General features: G+C 37.9%; 1 protein-coding gene across 21 annotated transcripts in view; it reads right to left on the reverse strand.

Moving 5' to 3' along the window:
- The window catches only part of EPB41 (erythrocyte membrane protein band 4.1), a 199217-nt gene that overhangs the window by 55645 nt on the left and 119666 nt on the right, over positions 1-23906 (reverse strand). For all 21 annotated transcript variants that reach the window (XM_047723953.1, XM_047723948.1, XM_047723963.1 and 18 more), the window contains 5 exons: positions 23338-23556; positions 16269-16356; positions 12983-13135; positions 10540-10637; positions 7867-8039 (listed from right to left, as the gene is read on the reverse strand). In XM_047723953.1, coding sequence (XP_047579909.1) covers positions 7867-8039; positions 10540-10637; positions 12983-13135; positions 16269-16356; positions 23338-23556 — 731 coding nt within the window. The remainder of the gene's footprint in view (positions 1-7866; positions 8040-10539; positions 10638-12982; positions 13136-16268; positions 16357-23337; positions 23557-23906) is intronic.

Consider the following 23906-nt stretch of genomic DNA (forward strand, 5'->3'; position numbering starts at 1 on the left):
TTTTGTGAATTTACTTGTTAGCCATTACAAGATTTAGGTGCATATATAAAGAACGCTTAAACTTTAAAAACTCAATCATTGGGGCGCCTGGGTGGCTCAGTGGGTTAAGCCGCTGCCTTCGGCTCAGGTCATGATCTCAGGGTCCTGGGATCGAGTCCCGCATCGGGCTCTCTGCTCGGCAGGGAGCCTGCTTCCCTCTCTCTCTCTCTCTCTCTGCCTGCCTCTCTGTCTACTTGTGATCTCTCTCTGTCAAATAAATAAATAAAATCTTAAAAAAAAAAAAAACCTCAATCATTTCCTAATTCTGAATGTCTAGACAAAGAAGAGTGCTGTGATCATCTTATGGACCCATTAATTTCAGTATTATATTGCTCTTGTCTAAAAACAACAGAAACTTTGAAACAGTTATATATTAGATCAGTGAAGAGTAAAACTCAAAACCATCACACTGAGTAAAAGAAGCCTTACATTTTAGGTCTAGCCCTGTACTTACTAGCACAATCTCTGCTAGTATGGTATGGGCATAATAGGTAAGTAGCAGATCGGTGATTCCATTATTAGAGGGCCCACACGAATCAGCGGCAGATCTTAAAATACAACAAAAACACAGCCGATGCTCAGGTCCACCATAGACAGATGAGGTATTTAAAAGTGAAGATTGGGTACTTGTTATAAAGCTCCAAAGATGATATGGATGTATTCCCCTGGCAAGAATCACTACACCATTATTCGCCAAGTGGACGAACCGTCTCGTTGTGTGACCCTAACATGTTATGTAACTTTCTTGTGCCCCAGTTTCCTCATGATTAAGCCAAGAATTCCTAAATGCTTCTTGTTCATTCAGTTCTTGGTACTAAATAGGAATATATGGAAATGGTTTGAAAAGGAAAAAGTGCAAAAAAGTATAAGCTGAAAAATCTTTGTCATCATTATTAGCTATCCTTGGGACTTACCACTCTAACGTATAAACTGGAATCTGAACTGGTTTTAGCTTTTCAGCTGGTGAAGCAGATGTCGCTTATATTTCATAGATATATATATAGAGAGATGTTTATGTATCTATATATATGTGTACATATATATATGTATATATAAATAAAAAGGAGGGCCTAAAAGGGAAAAGTCTCTTTCTTAAAGATGAATAGAGAAGGAGCCAGGAAAAGGAGGGAAAAAGAGTTTCCGTAGACCTGTTTCTAATTCTTGTACTGAGAAGACAGCAGACAGAGAAAAAATAAGACATTTGGAAATAAAACTTAAAAAAAAATTGTCCTATTTAGTTTATATGTAATTCAGAGGCTTAAAAGATAATACCACATGTCAAATATTTAGAACAGTGCCTGAACATACTAACTGCTCAATGAATATTAATATTTTTTATTCTTCCTCTCCTAGGAAAACAAAAGTCATCATGATGAAGAGTACAAAAACATGGGTCTGGGTTAACAGTCCCAGACTCTTCTAGTTCTGTTGCTATATGACCTTAGGCAAGTCACTTAAATTCTAAGATTAGGTTGTAAGAAATAATGAACAGCAGTGGGTATCCATTTCAAGAAATGAAAAACAATAGTTCAATAAAAGCAGAAAGAAAATAATGAAGATATTAGCTGGCATAAATTAAAGTATATCTAATACGAAAAAATAAGAAAACCCCAAAAGTTGGTTCTTTGAAGAGACTAATAAAATTAATACATCCAGGGGCGCCTGGGTGGCTCAGTGGGTTAAAGCCTCTGCCTTCGGCTCAGGTCATGATCCCAGAGTCCTGGGATCAAGCCCCACATCAGGCTCTCTGCTCAGCAGGGAGCCTGCTTCCCTTCCTCTCTCTCTCTCTGCCTACTTGTGATCTCTCTCTGTCAAATAAATAAATAAAATCTTTAAAAAAATATTTAAAATTAATACATCTGTAGCAAGACTATTCAAGAAAAAGAAGAAGCACAGCTTACCAATATCAGGAACACAAAAGGGGACATTGCTATAATTCTTAGCGATATTAAAAATATACCCAACGATGTGAATAAATTTAAAAATTTAGATGGAAGGGCACATTGGTGGTGCAGTTGGTTAAGCATCCAACTCTTGGTTTTGGCTGGGGTTGTGAGATCAAGCCTAGAGTCAGCTTTTAGCTTAGCATGAAGTCTGCTTGGGACTCTCTCTCTCCCTCTCCCCTCCCCCTCCCCCTGCTCTCTTGCTCTCTCTAAGATAAATTTAAAAATCTTTTTTAAAAAATTTAGATGGAGTAGACATTTCCTGGAAAAACACAATTACCAAAACTGAAATAAGAACCAGAACGTCTTAATAGTCCTTTATCTAATAAAGACATTGAATCTGAAAGTAAGGAACTCCTGGACAAGGAGATCCTTAGGACCAGATGGCTTTATCAGTGAATTCTTCCACACACTGAGGAAGAAATAACACCAATCTTACACAAGCTCTTCCAGAGAACAGAAAAAGAAGGAATCTTTCCCAATTTATGAGGCCAGAGTACATTTCATACTAAAACCTGACAATATTATAAGAAAGGAAAATGAGAGAAAAGAAAGAAAGAAAGGGAGGAAGGGAGGGAGGGAGGGAGGGAGGGAGGGAGGGAGGAAAACGACAGGCCTATCTCTCTTATGAAAATAGTTGAAAAAAAAATAGTTGTGAAAAATTCTAAAATATTATGTAAGAAAAACATTATAATCAAATTGTATTTACTCCAAAAATGCAAAGTTGGTTTAAGGACTGAAGGTCAATCATCTATTCTACCACATAATATAAAAAGGGAGGAAAAATCATATTATTACAGCTGACCCTTGAACAACAATGGGGTGAGGGGTACCAACTCCCTCGCACAATTGAAAATCTGTGTATAACTGACTCCCCCAAAATTTAACTCCTAATAGCCTATTGTTGGCTGGAAGCCTAACTGAAAATACAAACCATGGATTAATACATATTTCGTATGTTACATATATTACATACTATATTCTTACAATAAACTATAGAAAAGAAAATGTTATTAAGATAATCATGAGGGGGGCGCCTGGGTGGCTCAGTGGGTTAAAGCCTCTGCCTTCGGCTCAGGTCATGATCTCAGGGTCCTGGGATCGAGCCCCGCATCGGGCTCTCTGCTCAGCAGGGAGCCTGCTTCCTCCTCTCTCTCTCTGCCTGCCTCTCTGCCTACTTGTGATCTCTGTCTGTCAAATAAATAAATAAAATCTTAAAAAAAAAAAAGATAATCATGAGGAAGAGAAAATACTCTGAAAACATTATATTGTATTTAACAAAAATAATCTGCCTGTAAGTGTACCCACGCAATTCAAAACCATGTTGTTCTAAGGTCAACTACATATCAATCATGAGTTAAAAAGCATTTGATAAAAAAGTCACCATTCATTTATGATAAGAACTTAGGAAATTAAGAATAAAAGAAAACTTCCTTAATTGATAAAGAGTAGCTAACAAAACCTAGAGTAAATATCACACTTAGTTACGAAATATTGATGGTTTCTCCCTGAGACTGGGAGTGAGACAAGTATAAGGAACTCTATAGCACTGTGTATTATAGAAGACTGATGAATCACAGACCTGTGCCTCTGAAACCAATAATACATTATATGCTAATTAACTGAATTTAAATTAAACATTTTTTTTTTAAAAAAGAACTCCTACAAACTAGTAAGACAGACAACACAATGAGCAAAAGTTTGGAACAGGCACTTCAGAAACGATGATACGCAAATGACCTACAAACGATGAAAAGGTACTCAACTTCACTAGTCATCGGATTTGAATAAAGGTTTGAAAAATTAAACATCAGCCAAAAAAAGGTGCTTTTCTTCCAGGTAGAAAAAATTAAACAGAGGGACAACAGCTATAATAGGATATTCTAATGCACTTAAAACATCCAATAGAAAGTGGAACATAAAATCCAGCTCACATTCAGCCGACAGGAAAAACATAATCTTATTTTCAACATTTATTTATTAAGCACTCATAATGTAACAAGAATTATGGCAACTATCAAGACCAGTAAAGATTATGCATCTTAAAAAAATATTCTCAAAAATTTTTTCAAAGGAAAAGGGAAGGAAGAAGCCATCCTGGAATTTATGAAGGTAAAAAGGGACTGATCTAGGGGCACCTGGGTGGCTCAGTGGTTTAAGCCGCTGCCTTCAGCTCAGGTCATGATCTCAGGGTCCTGGGATCGAGTCCCGCATCGGGCTCTCTGCTCAGCAGGGAGCCTGCTTCCCTCTCTCTCTCTCTCTCTCTCTCTCTGCCTGCCTCTCTGTCTACTTGTGATCTCTCTCTGTCAAATAAACAAATAAAATCTTTAAAAAAAAAAAAAAAGGGACTGATCTAGGAACCAGAAAACATACAGGATTCCAAGTTTGTATTGGCAGACTATGTTAACTTTGGACAAACTTTTTTAGGCTCTAGGTTTCATTTCTATAAAATTAGGTGGCTGGAAAAAATGATTTCCAACAATTTTTTCGAAGTCCCAGAACTCTGATACTAATGGTAAAGCCATCAAAGCTGACTATCTTCCCTTAGAATTCTCTTACATGCTTTAGTTTTAGAATCTCAACCATGACCATAGCATTTTCAAGACAAATTTTTTGGAGATCCACTCCCCCCCCACCTCAGCATAGAGTATAATTTAATAAGAACTAGCTAATATTAGTCAATAGAGACATCAAGATTTTTTAATATCTTGGATTGTGACATTTCTACAAGCTAGAAAAATAGAGACAGTTGGGATATAATTTCTTAAAAGTAATATAAATCTCTTGACAAGTAAAGCTTTCTAATTTGTTCAAGATACCAAAGCTCATGAACACTTCAATCTCTGGTTACTTTTGCTATTGGAAAGAAAAGATACATCAGGCATAGTATCTAAGCAATGAAGAATTTCTAATTAATGGAAAAAGTCATGGGATACACGGTATCATACAAACCCAGGTCTAGCTGTGCAACTTACTGTCTGTGACATATTGAAGAAGTAATTTAAATTCTCCAAACTCAGTTTCTCACTGAAAATTGTGGATAAAAACAATAAAATAATAGCTCCCCAAGCCCAAGGTAAACTAAAAGTAGGCGACTTTACTGGACAAGGAAGGAGATGCCTGATGGTGTTATATAAATATGGCAGACATGAAGATTAAGTGGCCACATCTAGAATCTACCTTGTCCAAGACAGAAGTCTTGATCTTCCACCCAACTGTGCTTCTCTCTCAGACTTTCCCATCATATTAAACAATCAAGCCTAGGAATAAACCTTGATTTTCTTTTCCTTACCATCTCCAGCACTTAGTTTATCAGTAATTCTGTCAGGCCTACCTCCAAAATGTATTTCTGACCACTTCTCCCTGTCTTCATTGCCAATACTCAAGTCCTAGCTGTCATCACCTCTTCACCCAGATCCTGCAACCGATTTCACCATGCTTCTCCTTTACTCCCCTTCAGGGAAGCATTCACCCGGCAATCAGAGTGGTCTTTTAAAAATGGAAATCAGATCATATCACTCCCTCTAACCACTGTCCACTGCAACCAAAATAAAATCTAAACTCTTTGGATGGCCTGCAAGGCCTTACACAATCTGGCCTCTCCCACTTCCTCTGACCTCACTTATTTTATTTATTTAATTATTTGACCCCTTTCCTCTTACTCACTAGGAGCCAGACCTTTGCTACCCAACATGGGAGCTACTAGCTACACATGGCTATTTAAACTTAAAATTGAATTAAAATTCAGTTCCTTAGTTACATAGCCACATTTCATGTTCATAATTGGCCACATCTGGCCACAGGCTACCAAAGTGGACATCACCAAACAGATTTCCATCAGAACACAAAGTTCTCTGGGACAGCAATGATCTAGACCCATGCCAACCTCATTCCCACCTCCACGTCATTGAACTTGCTACTCCCCCCTTGAGAATATTCTTCCCCGGATGTTGGGATGGCTGACTCCTTCTCATAATTCAGGTCTCAGTTCAAGAAGCTCCTCCAGGGGACCTTCTAAATTTAGATATAGATCACTCAGTCTCAAACAGTTCCCCAGTCTCCCCCATACCCAGATATTCTTTATCTGTCACCCTGGTTTCTTTTTCATAGTACGTATCGCTATCTGAAACTATTTTGTTTTGTATGTTCACTCATAAAATGTAAGCTCTGCGAGGGCAGAGACTATGTTTGTATGTTCACAGCTGTCTCTCCAGTGACTAGAACAATACTTGATATGTAGGAAAGGTAAAGTAAGTTGTTGAACAAAGGAATACGTGAGTAAGTATCTGAAAGAACATGGGTTTGGGAGTTAACCCAAACTGTACTCCAATCCACTCATCAGCTGTCATATCTTTTTTTTTTTTTAAAGATTTAATTTACTTATTTGACAGAGAGAGAGAGATCACAAGTAGGCAGAGAGACAGTCAGAGGGGGAGGGGGAAGCAGGCTCCCTGCTGAACAGAGAGCCTGACACGGGGCTTGATCCCAGGACCCTGAGATCAGGACCCGAGCTGAAGGCAGAGGCTTAACTCACTGAGCCACCCAGTGCCCTCAGCTAACATATCTTAAAAAAACTTATTTAATCTTTGAGCCCATATTCCGAAGGTCTTCATGATGATTGAATAAGACAAAGCCTGTAATCTGCCTTATCTTCTTCCTATTTAAGCAGCCCCTTTAAACTCAGGACAGTAGAGAAACATCAGAAAGACAGAAGCATGACTTGCAATATGGAAGCACAAAAGTTCTACTCCTTGGGGAATCTTCTTTCCAAGTGTGGCTGACTCATTCCGGATTCCTCTTAAACTGAAGGAAGTGTCTCTCATACACGCTCCCATAATGCAACAAACCAAAATATGGCAGCATAATTCTGGATGATATAAAACAAAATAATAATGCTGTGGCCAGAATATTAATAGCATCTTAATGATAGCTACTATTTTGGGGTCACTTATTAACTGTCAGCCATTGTGCAAAGCACCATATAGACATCATCTGATTTATTCCTCACAAAAACTCTTTGAGGTATTATTATATTATCACCATGCCCATCTTATAAATGAGAAAACCAAGGCACAGAGATTAAGTAACTTGCCCAAGAAGACAGATCATAAATACAGGGGTTGAGCTTGGAACCAGGTCTAGTTGAGGGTAGAAGCCAAACCTTTAACTTCTGTAACATGCAGTTTCCTTTTACAGTAGATAGCATAGAGCCGGGCCCTGATGACTCCCTAATAAATATAACCAAGAATGCTCTATTTTGGTTATTGCCTTTTGAAATTTTATTTATTAACCATCTTTTTTTTTTTTAATGGCATAAAGAACTAAGTATGGCTTATTACTTCATTTTAGGAATACTCTCAAATCCTTGAGACTAGGAAAATTCAGAAAGATCTTGGGTTGGTATACACAATCATGAAAATTATCTATTTCCTCCCTATTTTACTTAAAATTTAGAGACTCCAGTAACATCACTGTTTTTTGTCTCTAATGGTCATAGGGCAAATAATCTAAACTTTTTGAATGAATGCTCTTGAGAGCCAGACCCTTTTCCTCTTTCCTACTTGAAAAAACAACTCTTTAAAAACATTAAACAGCAGGTTTTAGTTTGGTATACAACATTAGGTTTTCACGCTATGGCAAAGATTCTGCATTTGAATTCTGATTCTAGCGCTGTTCATCTACTACTACCTAGCAGCAGAACCTTGATCTAGTTACTACTCTCTCAGAATCTCAGTTCTACTTTTCTTAAGATGAACCCACTGAAACAGACAATTAGTAAAATCCATTTCATTTACCACTGAGATTCTTTAATAAACAACTGAACTTCTTTTATCTTTCCCTAGTGAGTTAGGATCACAAGTAATCATTAATATTCAATACAAACCCCCATCAAGGCTCCGGGATGCCCGTTTGCTTGCTGTACGCTCGAAGTGTGGGGCAGGCCTGTCGATCAGGGCACTAGCTTGCCTGGTCTGTGCCTGAGTCCGGCCACTGTATCGAAATTTGGATCCCAGTGCAAGAAATTTGCTTTTAGGAAGGGTGTCTGTAGATGTCAATCTAGGGGGGAAAACATAATTATATGTATTACCTCACTCTAATGAGACTGGGAGAATAAAGACAAAAATCATGAATTAATCTCATTGTTTCCTTACAGTTACTAAGAGTTCCAAACAAGCAGTCATTTTTTTAATTCTATGTCACTTCTCAAAGCAACATGTATAATTTAACTGTGGCCTATATTAATAATATCATCATACATCCCTATAGGAAGGGCCTTATGGTTTTCAAAATGTTTTTATTACACTGTAATATTTTCATTACATCCATGTAATATTTTCATCATTTTACAGATATAAGAAACTGAACTTCCAGAAAGAAGTTACTGCTTAAGCTTACATAGCTGGCAAAAGATTGGGCAATAACAGGGTCCAAGCCCAGAGCACTTTTTCCACTCTATTAAAATAATTTTATCAAATGCACTCCAAACTCAATTAGTGCCTGTTAAGCTATTTAATAGGCTATTTGGTGTATGTATTGCAGTTAGGAACCCCATCCTCTTTCTGTGCTATATCCTCTAATTCTTTCGCCAAGGCATTTACTGCACTGACCTAAAACAATCTATGTGCTAGTCTCCACTACAAGGCTGTGGGCTGTCTACAGGTAAAGGATAAAGACTATGATTTATTTACCTTTGTGTTTTCACTCCTGGCATAGTGCCTGCCATGAATTTGCCATTCAATAAGTGTTTGCTGAATAAATACATAAATTGCTACATCAAATACTACCAAAAAGAGAGTACTTTTTCCTTTTGGGATAGTTTATTTTAATTCAGCAAATATTTATTTTCTTTTGTGTGATGAAGAATCGCATATTAATATATTCTCTTATTGTCATAAAACATATTTAAACATGCTGTCCTACAACTGAGAGATAGAGAGAGAGAGAGAGAATGTAAGCACACATAAGTGGGAGGAGGGGCAAAGGAAGAGAATCTCAAGCAGACTCCTTGCTGAGTGTGGAACCCGCCATGGGACTCGATCTCACGACCCATGAGATCATGACCTGAGCCAAAACCAGCAGTTGGATGCTCAACCAACTGAGCCATCCAAGTACCCTCCACCCTTACCCTTTTTAAAAACTCCATTCTTGGTTTGATTTTTAAAGAAAAGCATGATAAAAACATAAAGAAATACCTCAATGCCAATAATTAAGATTCCTTAATTGGTTATGAAGTGTACCTTCATATTTATTCTGAAATGAGAATTTAAATGTTCTTTTCCCTGACACTTCTTCCTGTCTACTGTGCTATAGTGCTAAGTATGATACGAGAACACAAATAGAAGTAAAAGATATTGTAGTTATCTCTCTTGAGATCCATTCATAAAGAGCCAAGTTTATTTACAAATGACATGACATGAGATCCGGGATTTGCTTCCAAATACTCTGGGAAGGAGTGGGAGGAATGGGTAAGGATATAGATGAAACAAGATTGGCCTTGGGATGATAATATTGAGGCTGGGTGTGGGTACAAGGGTAGTTCATTATACCACTTTCTTTACTATGACCATGTATGCAATTTGCAATAATAAAGAATTTTTTCTTTACAAGGTAAGCTGACAGTAACTAGCTGGCTCTCCTTTCAGTGCAGGTGGTTACTTGTCTACAGTCTGTCTTCTCTGCGAGATTAACTGTTTCCTCAGGACAGGGACTGGAACTATCTTGTGGTATACTCTCACTGCCTACTACAGCACCTACACAAAGGATAAGCACAAAGAAAATGTTTGATAGATGAATACAAGGGGTAAATGATGTGGCCTCTTGAAAAGCAGAGCACAGAGGGCCCTGGGTGGCTCAGTCATTAAGCATCTGCCTTCAGCTCAGGTAATGATGCCAGGGTCCTAGGATAGAGCCCCACATTGGGCTCTCTGCTCAGCAGGGGGCCTGCTTCTCCCTCTCCCACTAGCCTTGCTTGTGTTCCCTCTCTTGCTGTCTCTCTCTCTGTCAAATAAATAAATAAAATCTTAAAAAAAAAAAAAAAAGAAAAGCAGAGCAGAGCAGATGAAACTTTCTCCTATTTTCTAATTATCTGATACAATTGGGCTTCAAAGACAGTTCTCTGTGCCTCTTTTCTCGGGTTGATTAGAGCCAAGATAATGATCAGCTTCCTACCTTTCACCTTCTAATATAACAGCCCTACAGAAAGTAGTTAAGTACTGCTTCAAGAAATTCCATGTGGAGGTAAGTCAGGGTACTTCCCCCTCACAGACTGATCTTAGCTCCAGTTAGGATGATCACAGAGCCCCTAGTAAACACAGATTCCTTTTCCTCCCTTCTGTTCTCATTCTACCACACACAGAAAGGCGCTCTGGGAATGGTAGGGCATATTTTTCAACCCGAGGGAGGAGAACTGGATTTATTTTATGTTGCTTAAAATGATCTCACCTGAGCTAAACAAAAGAATGCCAGCCATACAAAGAAGGAAGTTTCAATAGCAGGTTTAAAATAGAAACATGCATAAATAATTTATCCCTGAAAAATACTTAAGTGAGAAGAATACCTGAAAAATGTGTGGTGTTCTACGCAGACTTTCCATAATTTCTTAGCTGCTCGGTAACTGGGAAGTTTGAATCCAATGGTACTCTCATACTGTTCTTGCTATAAAAACGTGAATAAACATGAAACATGATTATTTGACTAAAGTGATCCAGTACCAGAGAAATATGCTGTAACAGAAGAGGACTTATAAATGAAAAGAATGTTACCGCTAGTCTAAGAAATTGAAATCTTTCAACTGAAATTGAAAATTTTCATTTGAAATTTTTTCCTACTTACCAAAAGAGATCTACTCACTTAAGGTGGCTTTTTCCACAACAGAGAAGCCAGGAAATTCATCTTATATTATTTATGCATCTTATTTGCATATTTATATGCATCTGAACCCACTCCCCCTACAGACACACACCACACACACACATACGCTATACATTTTTCTGAGACATAATTAAGTGACCTTTTGACTGTCCAGACATTAGTCTTCCTTGGTCATTGTCTACATTTGGGATATTTGACTACAATATGATCAGGGAATGGGATAACATGATTCTTCAATCAATCAATATTATTATGCAACTGTTTTTTGTAATAGGAGCTAAAGATTTTGGCTCAAACCAGATCCCTGAATTATTAAATGTTTTCTCTTTTTTTTTCTTTGACTGACCACTAATTTATCTGGAGATCTCTTTGACTAAAGCAAATCATAACCTGCCAAGGATACGAGAAACACTGTCCTGTTAGTGTTTTGCCTCTTTGTTTCTAACTTAAGCATACTTTATAAGGAAAGAAATTGACATTTAAATATTTATATTTAGTGCCTATTATTACCAATAATACTATGATTAGATAGTATCATCCACATTTTACACACAAAGAAAGTAAGATCAGAGAAGTTATTTGCCCAGTCTCTTAGCTATCAAGTGGCAGACCCAGATTTTCATGATTTCATGGTTTCTACTATACCATACTATTACTGTATAGTGTAGACATAACATTCCACATCTCAATATCCTATTGTTGTTCCTAATTGCTTTCTTCAATAAGAATTCTGTGTTTTAGTACCTATAATATAGTTGACATTCAAAAAAACCAAGGACTTTTTTTTTTTTATTAATTTATTTATTTGACAGACAGAGATCACAAGTAGGCAGAGAGGCAGGCAGAGAGAGAGAGAGGAGGAAGCAGGCTCCCTGCAGAGCAAAGAGCCCGATGCGGGGCTCGATCCCAGGACCCTGGGATCATGACCTGAGCCGAAGGCAGAGGCTTTAACCCACTGAGCCACCCAGGACCCCCAAGGACTTCTTTTTATCGTATTTATTTGTCTATGTGTATGTGTGTGTGTAAATTTTCTGCCTCCCCACATTAAAATATTAAGATTGGTTAGGGATGAACTATTTTGTTCATTATTATATTCCTAGACCCTAGAATAGTGCCTGGCACAAAGAAAGCCCTCAATCAATAAATATTTGGTGACCAAATGCCTCTTAGATTTGAAACTTTTGAGGGAAGACATTGACTCCTCTTTGCCAGGCACAGGTAAATAATGAGGACATTAAATAAATGCCTCATTGAGCTTATCCAAGATTTTTAAGGCTGCACATCCAGTATTTCCAAGTTAAAATAACAAGCCATTTTCCACCAGTAGATGGTGATACACACACAAAAAAAGCCTCATTACATTAGTGCATTCTTTCTCTTTTATAGCTGTCACCTCATTTGATCTTCAGATCAACTATGACAGAGAAGGGATTATCCCACTCGAATGATAAGGAAGCTGAGCCCTAGATCTGTCCTGGATATTTTGCTTAATAGTGGCAGAGACAGAGTAGGAGCTAGAACTTTTTAAAATTCCTACTTAAATAATTTTCTGCTGCGCCATGATGATTCCTTACTGTAAAAGTTAAGTTTGGTCAGCATTAGTATGTCCTAAATCTTGAACACCAACTAATAACTGAATGGCCTGGAATGAGGTGAACATCCAACTCTATTAAAAATCTAGAACTTGACCTAGAATACATTCTTAGTAACCACTAGAAGCTACACATACAAATACATCTTAATCACATGAGGTAAGGTGTTGGTGGTACAAAATATGAGTATCTTAACCCCACAACTTAAAAATCTCCTGCTACTTAATTTATAAGTATTTATATATTTTTTTCCATCAAGATTTTACCTGTAGTAAACAAGGAACAAGTTTATCAATCCAAGATTCACTTCTGGCCATGGTATATTTACTTATATACAGAGAAATGTCCAGAAGAACAATAGTAAGGAAGACAAGAAGCATTATGGGGCTGATTAATTTAGAGAACAGAATGACCAGTTCCTGAACAGTTAGCTACAGAGAGATATCTTAGATGACATAATAAGAAAAACAAGAATGAAGAGATGTTTCCAACACGGTCCATGCTTGATTCAGGAGGAAAGAAGCATAAATGCTGTACCTCTCCAGGACGGATCTTGATGAAAAAGCTGCTACGTTTGTAAGAAATCTTCAGCACTTTGGGCCAAGGGAAGCGGTTAATTCTCAGCTTATCTTTATAAACCAGAAGGCCACTAGAGCAGACACCTAGGATGATATCCACTCCTTCCAAGTCCTGAAAAAGAAAAGTGTCAGTAGTTCAGTCTTCAGCATAGTGCTCAACACACGGTTTGACTATTATTTGATAATCTGAAGATATCGATAACCAAAAACACAAAGCATATATGGAAAAGTAAAGCTTAACCTTATAATCATAATCCATGGGAGTACTGAGTCCATGTAAAAACATTACCATACCACTGTGAGTGAACACCTGCTCTTCTCTTGTCCAAGAAACATGGATGTACATATCTTACCCACTAAAGGAACTAAGTCCTAGAAGGAGCAATGCAGCCGCCACCACCACCCCTTAGAGCCACCATGAAATGTCATTGGGCTTTCACCTCATGTAACTTTACAACACTTTTCCCATAAAACTGAGCCTATGTATCCACCAAAAAGGTGTTCCTTAATAATCCAACAAGAAGGGGGCACCTGGGTGGCCCAGTTGGTTAAGCAACTACCTTCAGCTCGGGTCATGATCCTGGAGTCCCAGAATCGAGTCTCACTTTGGGCTCCCTGCTCAGCGGGCAGTCTGTTTCTCCCTCTGACCTCTCCCCCTCATGCTCTCACTTGCGCTCTCAAATAAATGAATAAAACCTTTAAAAAAAATAATCCAACAAGAGACACTCATCTGCTTTTACCATGCTTGTCTGCATATGAAAATTCTAGGGTAAACATTCATGTTCTCATTTTGGTCTCCCAGTTCTAAAGTACTCAAACCTGTCACTATCATATAGTCAGTAAATAATTACTATGGTAACTATAGTAGCTATCTACATCCTATACCTGTAGGTTTAAGTCCATAGACCACATGACTTCTGGAGACTAGGGCTGAGGACTACGTCTACTACCCAATATGCATGCACAATCATAATTTTTTAATGATAATATGTTCATCCAAAAATCATAAGGAGTTGACACTATTCCTGTATAAACTCAATATGAATCTCAGACTCTCATAATTATTGACATTAAGTATATTAAATTATAAATATTATACCAAAGTCAATAAGGAACAGCAAGATAAAGCCACATTTCTATTCCTCCTTAGTAATTTTTAAAAATTAAATATATTATAGTATTAATCATCTGTGTCTGCAAATAAGGAAAATAAAACCCAGAGTTAAATGTTTCTCGACTATTCCTTTTCCCAAATTGAGTATAGAGAAACATGTTAGTGTCTGTATGTATTATGTACAAACATAAGAGAAGTAAAAATTATTAACAGCTCTAATTCGATGACTATATAACTGAGAATTAAGATGCCCTCTTAAGTTCTTAAAGCCTGGGGGTACAACTATATCTCTCCCTTAATTATATGTTTTAGAGAAACAATTTGGTTTACATTTGGGAAAGGAACAGGCTGCTTGACTTCTTCATCTATCCCTGATAATTTGCATCGACATCAGCCTACAGCAGGAATTGAGAAGCAAAACCAAACAATTTCAGTTCTGATTTTTCTACCATCTACTTCAGAGATTCACAGAGGCACCCAGGCCAAAACAATCCAGAGCAACATTTTAAGAAAAACAACTAACGTGCAATGAAATTTTATTAGATTTAACAGAATCTAAAGAAGGAAGAATCTTCAGGTATTAGCTTCAGGGTGGGAGACTGAATGCTCACTACCTTCCAGTCTACGATAGGTAGAATAATCGCTTGGTAGGAATTTAGAAAAAAGGACATTCAAACATCTGGTGTGTGATTGGACTAATAGGACCTTTCATGGTGTAGGGCTGAAATAATTGCTACGGTAGCTAGGGGCTCATTCCATCTTAGAAAAGCTCTGTTAGGCAATTTTTCAAACTATGCTGAATAGCATTTCCCTGTAATTCCCATTTTACTAACTCTAGTTTTATATCTGGAGCCATAGTAAAAATCGTTCCAATACACAAAGACAGGTTTTATGTCATCCCTAAACTTTCTCTTCTATGGGATAAGTATCCCTAATCCTTTGTTTTCTCACTGGACATGGTTTTGAGTCCCCTCGTCATACATCCTTGTTAAGTTCCTCTAAATGAACCTCACACACACCACGTGGCCACCCCCGGCCTCTTCAGTAGGTGAAGATGAGAGAAGTTAAACAGCTTCCCTTAAATTTATCCTGTTACGTTGTACTAGGCAGAACTAGGATTAAAGCTCAGGTTTCCAATCCCTAACCCAGCACTTTCCAAATGAACCACTGTGGTTCATCCTATGTGCATTAGAATCCCCTGGAGAGCTTGTGAAATCAGATTGCTAGGCTCCGCCTGCAGCATTTCTGATTCATTAAGCCTGGGATGGGGCCTGAAATGTGCATTAGTTTCTTCTTTTCCTTTTTCTTTTCTTCTTCTTCTTCTTTTTTTTTTTTTTTAACTTGTCTTTTAGTTTTATTAGCGAGACTGGGAGAGGGATGGCATTTCTTTCTTTTTTTTTTTTTTTTAAGATTTTATTTACTTATTTGACAGACAGAGATCACAAGCAGGCAGAGAGGCAGGCAGAGAGAGTGGGGGAAGCAGGCTCCCTGCCGAACAGAGAGCCCGATATGGGGCTCGATCCCAGGACCCTGGGATTACGACCCAAGCCAAAGGCAGAGGCTTTAACCCACTGAGCCACCCAGGTGCCCCAGGGATGGCATTTCTAAAAAGTTCCTGGATGATGCTAAATGCTGTCTTAGGAGACCGTACTTTAAGAACCACTACCTTAGGCCAATAAACGGTCCTCAGATTCAGGTGTGAATGAGAGTAATTTGACATGTTCATTCAACTTGGAGTTCTAGTGTCTTGTCCTATGTAATTTAGTAAATCTGGGCGGACCTTCAGAATCTGCATACTTAATAAATGCTCCAGCAATTCTGATGCAGGTGATGTTAATTGTGAAACATGCCTAGATGCTACTTTGTATTTTCAAATGAATCTGCATTTTAGGAAAATAGCGCTTCTTCTGCTGTAGGTGAAATATCTTTGATCCTTATAGGGACTTCAGTGTGAAACTTCATGCTGACAGTGGAACTGCAAAGGGGCAATTCAAATTATACACTTAAAATTCTAACAAGAACTATCTCTTCTGAATGTTTTATATACCCCAGATAAAAGTTGGCAACAAGTATTATATGACCCAGGTCTGACACATGTATATTAATAAAGGCCAAAGATATCATTCATTACCTTTGCTTTATGAAGGTCAACACCATACATAGATAACTTTTTGGCATTCTCAAGAAATTCCAGATCAGCTTGAGCTGGAGTCATGGACCTTTGGTAGAATAAAAATTAGAAATTCAGCATCACAATGCCAACTTTTATAATAATAACATTTGTATATTAATTGCACTTTATATAAACACATACACATACACATAACCAATATACATATGGATACATTTCATAGTCCTCAAAGTAAAATATTAGGGAAAAGAATTCTTATCACTACCTGTGTCTAAATCACTGAAATATGTCTGAATAAAAAGAGATCTTGGAGAAAAGCAAAGTCACCAAAAAAACTATTAGAAAAAAGGTTTTAAAAAATATCCTGCTAAACAATGTCCTTAAACCCGCCTCACCACCATCAGCTCTACCCCTCCCTCTCCTGAGCCTTTTTCTCTAACACACACAATCTCCTCCCACTAATTTTTCTTGCCAAGGAGGTGACCAAATTAAATCCTCTGAGGGCATGGTACAATTTAAAATATCCTCTTAGCTGCCTTTTTCTTTCCATACTCCTGAATTATTATGGAAATTAAACAGGAGGGCAGCTGAAGTTACTTAACTGGAGACTCTTAATGGGGGCAGGCTTGATGAAAAGAAATCTTCTGGTAACAGATGGTGTCCTGCCCACTAACCTAAACAAAATAAATTGGTTAATAGAAGCATGTAGATAATGGGGCTGCTTTCTCTGTTATTAAGACATCTTCATTACTAGGCACATAATGAATTAAATTTGTTTGAAAACAGTCTCACTGTCTAAATGCTCACTGTGATGGTCTTTCCTTCTCCTTTATAACTTTCCCCACTTTTGAGAAATGCTCATGACCTGTTATGTTGAAATCTGAAGAAAAAGATATCACTCTCATGCTGCACAATTCAGGCCAATCAAATCTAACTTCATACTAACAATAATGCTGCCACACCCCCAAAGAAAAACGGTGTAAATGCCTGTTTCCCAGAGGACTGCCTTAAACTAAACAAAGCAGCAGTGGCCTATTCATTTAACAGAAGAAAGTCTCTTCTAAACCCATCTGTCTTTACCCTCATTAAAAAGAACAAAATGTTCCTTGGAACAACAACCAAAATCTCAGGAGACAGTCTGCAGATTTGTTAATGACTCAGCCTCCCCAAATAAACTTTCTTTTCTACAAGCACTAAATCATCACACCTGAGTTCTATTTTGTAGTCTAAAATTGAACACACGCAAAAAAAAGGAGAATGGGAAAATTAACACATATGCAAGACGGTGTATTCTAGTCACTAAAAACGTCTCAGGAATGGGGCACCTGGGTGGCTCAGTCTGTTGAACCACCAACTCTTGGTTTCAGCTCAGGTCATGATCCCATGGTCCTGGGATTGAGCCCAGTGATGGGTTTTGCCCTCAGCCTGGAGTCAGCTTGGGATTCTCACTCTGCCTCTGACCCTTCTTTCGTTCTCTCCCTCTTTTTCAAAAAAATAAAATCCTTTTTTTTTTTTTTAAAGCATCTCAAGAAAGTTTTATAGGTTCTTTTTTTCTCCATATAAAGTTATATACTTTTCTAGTTAAGGTTACTTCCAATCATTTTATAGTTTTTGTTATTGTTACTATTATCAATGGCTTCAATTTTAGGATTTTGAAGGTTGAATGGGGCTCGAAGATTATAGAATCCAACACTTTGATTTTGCTCATGAAGAAATAAGGCCCTGTCTACGGCCATACCACCCTGAACGCGCCCGATCTCGTCTGATCTCGGAAGCTAAGCAGGGTCGGGCCTGGTTAGTACTTGGATGGGAGAAATAAGGCCCTGAGGGATCACACAGTCATGGGCAAGTTGTGACTCTTAAGTTTAAGGCAGCAGGCTTTAGTCAGGACTTCAAATCATGTTACTCATGCTGGAATCATGCCTCCTGCACCTAAGAGTAGTGACCTGGCATCTCCCTCAATCTCCTATTTATAAAGTAGGATCCATGATAATACCTAATTCCAGAGACTAGGATAGGCAATCACTTTTTTTATCCTTGCTGAATGAATGAATGTGACTAAGTAGGATAAAATGAGATAATGGTTGTGAAACTGCTCTTCAAAATATACATGTTTATTATTATTGCAACTTTAGGTTTCTTTTATAAAATTTTTAAATAATTCTTTTTTAATAGAATTTTTTTTATAAAATAAATTTATTTGAGAGTGAGAGCGTGTGTGAGCAGGGGCGGTGGGGGCAGAGGGAGAAGAGAGAATCCCAAGCAGACTCACTACTGAGTGCGGAACCGACTCAGGGATCAACCCTATGATCCCGAGATCATGATCTGAGCCAAATCAAGGGTCACCCATTCAACTGAGCCACCCAGGCACCCCTGAAACTTTAAGTTTCTGATGATAGTACAGTGGAACATCTATACACAATTCATAAAAGAGAAAAATTTTGATCACCTGAATTTGAAGACAAATTTTAAAGCATTATATGTGGCAATCATGAGAAAATCTTTTCTATAATTACTCCTCCAACCCTAAAGGACATTAACAGCACAAATTTAAATACAGATTTAAGCTTCAAACTATGTATTTAAACACTTCTCTAACCAAGCATGCTTTAAAATTAAGCTAAGAGCAGGAACACCTGACTGGCTCAGTTGGAAGAGCATGCAACTCTTGATCTTGGGGTCATGAGATCAAGCCCCACGTTGGATGGAGATTACTTAAATAACTATGTATTTTAAATACATACATACATACATACATAAGATTGTATTGAGGGCAGGTAGTAAGATCTTTAACTTTAAAACTATTAATTTCCTTGTCAGTTGAAAATAATACTTATATTTGAAGTTTGTCTGATGTTTAAAACATGCTTAAACTTAGAAGTTACCTACAATGTAAATCATTTTTTCCTCAACTACCTGAGAGCAAGCTGTTAACCTGATGACCCATGGGTCCCAACATTTCAATGTGTAATTCCCACAAACAAGGACAGTCTCCTATATAACCTTAATACCACCATGAAAAGCAGGGAATAATTTTTAATACATTACAGCTATCCAATCCTCAGATCTCACTCAGGTTTAGCCGGTTGTTTAAAAAATGTTCTGTACAGGGGCACCTGGGTGGCTCAGCGGGTTAAGCCTCTGCCTTCAGCTCAGGTCATGATCTCAGGGTCCTGAGATCGAGCCCCGCATCGGGCTCTCTGCTCAGCAGGGAGCCTGCTTCCTCCTCCCTCTCTGTCTGCCTCTCTGCCTACTTGTGATCTCTGTCTGTCAAATAAATAAATAAAATCTTTAAAAAAAAAATGTTCTGTACAGTAGAAAGGCCCAGTTTAGTTAGCATCATGAGTTTTATTTAGTTCATGTCTCTGGTCTTATTCAGTCTGGAGCAGTTCCTTAATCTTTCTTTGACTTTCATAATCTTGACCTTTTGAGGATGACAGGCCAGTTATTCTATAGAATGCACCTCAATTTGGGTCTGATGTTTCTCCATGAGTTGATTCAGGTTTTGCATCTTCGAGAAGAATAGCACAGAAGTGGCTCTGTGTTCTCACTGTCTCCTACCAGGTGGTAGGCACACAATTTCACTTTGTCCCTTCATGGATGATGCTCGTTTTGATCACTGATGTCTGCCAGGCTTCTCTTCTGTGAAATTCCTCTTTATCTCTTTGTAATTAATAACCATTACATGGAAACATATATGACTTTTATAATCAGAAAAAGCTTTATGAAACAACCACCCCATGTGGATGGCCTCCCCCCGATGCAGGCCTTACCCCCACATGGATGCCCTTCTCAATCTGCTCTCCCTCTGGTAACTACCTCCCCCCGATGCAGGTCTTACCCCCACATGGATGCCCTTCTCAATCTGCTCTCCCTCTGGTAACTACCACCACATGCCCACACACGACTACTCTCTGCGCATGTTTGAGCTCTGACTCCTCATGCCAGGCTGGCCCCCTACCTATGAATACTCTCTTCACCCTGCTTAGACCCAATATCCCCGGCCAGACTGCCTCTCTGCATGCATGACTACCTTGCTCTACCCTACCTAATGGCAAAACAAAATTGTTTCAGGAAGCTTTTTCTGATTATAAAAATCATATACATTCATTGTATAAGCACATGGTTGGGGGGAGAGAATCTCTCATAACCCCTTATGCACAGAACTGTACGTGTAAATATAACGCATATATTTTACAAATTTAATAACACAAATTATTTTCAACTTAAAATTTTAAAGATCATGATTTCGCCTAGATTTTCCAAGATTCTTAAAGTATAATAAACTAGCTGGGAGGAGGTTAGATACCTTTAAGCCACTAAGAATTTATTCAGTACCACCTAATAATTTACTACTTGAAAGCTTACAAAAGTATCTAACCAGAGAGCTCTGGCACTGGTTAACTCTTGCTCATTAAAAAGAGAAGTTAAAACAAAGTTTCTCTGTTTTTATTTTGAGTAAGTGGGGTCCGGATACAGAGCCATTCAGTGAGTTCCAATGTTATGTGACAGCCTTTTAATAATGTTTGTTACATCCCCTAATTAAGGACTGAGATTTCAAATAATTAAGTGGGGGACAACTGACAAGTTTACATACTTTCCTACTACCCATAAATGGAGGGCAATTAATTTTAAAGCTTGATTTGCTAGTATAAATTTACAGTATTAATTATAACTTCAAAGTCTCTATCTGGGCAAAGGGCCACTAAGGGTTCGGTGTACGTAGGCAGTCTTCTATTTATCTGAGAATAGCGTGGTATTTGCTTGTATTTTCCAATGCATAGTAAAATGCTTCTGCCTCAGCAGAAGTTTCTCTGAATTAGTTAAAATGCCATGTTGTTGGACATAATTAAATTTTCCATTTGGCTTTCTGTTTATAAATGATGCCAATCTTCCCCAAAAGGAGCAAGTAAATTCCAAGATGTCAGAGCTCTACATTTTCTAGTCATGGAGATCCATTTTGCTTAATTTCTATCCATATACCTAATAGAATTTCAACTGGACCATATTCACCTGTCTTTTGAGACCATTTCACTTATTTGGGTTTAAATTCTATTTAAAGTTGCCAAAAAGTAGCTCTCTAAACCCATTCACATCCATCACTTGTAAAATGGGGTTAAGAATTATTATCCTAGGGGCGCCTGGGTGGCTCAGTGGGTTAAAGCCTCTGCCTTCGGCTCAGGTCATGGTCTCAGGGTCCTGGGATCAAGCCCCGCATCGGGCTCTCTGCTTGGAGGAGAGCCTGCTTCCTCCTATCTCTCTCCCTGCCTCTCTGCCTACTTGTGATCTCTCTCTATCAAATAAATAAATAAAATCTTTAAAGAAAAAAAAAAGAATTATTATCCTAGCAAATACTCTCACCATGTCCTAGTCACTATATGAAGCACTTCACATTTTTAACAATCACAAAATTCATATCATTACCCTTATTTTTCAGATGAGAAAACTGAAGCTTAGAGAGCTTAACTCATTTAGTGAAAATCAAAAAGTTAATAAGGAATGGAGCCTGTTAGGTTATGGACATTGGGGAGGGTATGTGCTATGGTGAGTGCTGTGAAATGTGTAAACCTGACGATTCACAGACCTGTATCCCTGCAGCAAAAAATACATTATATGTTAATAAAAATAATTAATAAAAAAAATAAGGAATGAAGTCTGAATTCAAAGTACAACAGACTAATTTCAGAGCCTATGCTTCTATCTCACAGTGGTTCTCAAACTTTTTGACCTTAGGATCCTTTCACTCTCTTAACAATTGCTGAGGCCTCCAAAGATCTTTTCTTTATGTGGGTTATATCTATCAATACTTACTACATTAGAAATTAAAACTAAGAAAATTTTAAAATATTTATCAAATCTTTAAAGACTAACAATAAGTTCATATTTTAATATTCATAACTTTTTTGTGTGAAAAATAACAATATTTTCCCAAAAGACAATTAAAAAAAAATAAAGTTAGCTGGATTCTCCTAATGCAGACTAACATAACTGAGGGTGCTACTAACTCAAGGCCAACATCAGATATTCATGTTAATAAGCTAAGGAAGCCTGTAAAATTTAGTGTTAGCAAGCCCCTCAATTAACCATGGGATGTATAGTAGGAAAAAACACAAATTATTCTGCCACTTTAATATTAGCCAACATTTATTGAATTTTGACAATGTATAAGACACTGTATTAAGTTTTTCCTCAGGGACTCCTGGGTGTCTCAGTTGCTTAAGTGTCTGCCTTTGGCTCAGGTAATGATCCCGGGTTCTAGGACTGAATCCCACACTGGGCTCCTTGCTCAGCGGGGAGCCTGCTTCTCCCTCTGCCTGTTGCTCCCCTTGCTTGTGCCTGCGTTCTCTCTATATAACAAATAATAAAATCTTTTTTAAAAAAAAGTTTCTCCACATAATACCTTTTCTAGTCCTATCCATTGCCCTATTTCCTCTGAGGTAGTAAGTTCCATCAGAGATACAAGGAACTTGAGGCTCAGAGAGATTAAGTGAATAACTCAAGGTCACAGGCCAGAACCAAGCAGAGCCAAGATCTCAACCCAGGTCAGTCTGACCATATGTCCTTGCTTTTGATCACTTTGTTATGACACCTCTCAATATCACCAATTATTTCCATGGAAAAAAGGATTGAATTTAATAAAGACTTTTCAAAATACCCTCAGGGGTTTCATGGGTCCTCTGGAGTCTATCCATGTACACAGATCTTAAGAACCCCTACTTTAAGGATCTTAAAGTACCTAATACAGCATAATAAGTTAAAAATCTGAAAAAAAAAAAAAGTAAAGCAACAACAGCATTTATTGAGCACCTACTGTGTGCCAGACACAATGCTTAGTGCTTTACATCTATTACCTCATTTAGTTTTCACCCTTCAACAACACCTGTTACTCTGAGGAGAAAACTAAGGTTCGGAGGGGTTAACTGACTTGCTCAAAGTCGAACAGTGGAGGGGCTTGAGCTGACTCTACAGCAACACATCCCCTCTAAGGCAAACACTGAATCAAAACCAGGCCAACGGTTTAAACTTCTTGCCAAAACAAACACAGAAAAAAAACTGGAGACACATTTACCTGTATGACTTATGGAGTTCCATGACCTTCTCTTCAAGTTCCTTGGTCTGATTTGGGGCCAGTTTAAAATCACTAACATAATCGGCACCGTGAAGTTCTGGGTCATAGTCTCCCAGCTCAGACTGGATGGTGTAAGAACCTAATAATGCTAAGGTTGCAAAGGAACAAGGCAGATGTCCTGCAACTATGTCCTTTCGAAGCTGAAGGCATAAATAATATCTACAGCCAAAAGAGAGAAAAATGTTACCTTGTCAGCAACAATAAAAACAAAATATACAGAAAGAGGAAGAAGGGAATGAGAGGGAGGGAAGGAGGGAAAAAACAAGAAAGATTAAATAAGCATGAAATAATATTAATAACTATTCAATCTAGGTGGTGGCTATATGATTGTTCATCATATTATTTTTTCTTTTCTGTGTGCTTAAAATTTTTCCATGTAAAACATTAAAAACAACAACAATAACCACCCTGTAATTATGTTGGACTCATGTCCAGAAGGCAATTTAGAAAAAGAAAGTCACTAAGAGAGGAGATCTCAAAAGTTCTCATCATCAGGAAAAACATTTTTG

This window comes from Lutra lutra, chromosome 4 (assembly GCF_902655055.1).
Source record: "Lutra lutra chromosome 4, mLutLut1.2, whole genome shotgun sequence".
Taxonomy (NCBI): Eukaryota; Metazoa; Chordata; class Mammalia; order Carnivora; family Mustelidae; genus Lutra; species Lutra lutra.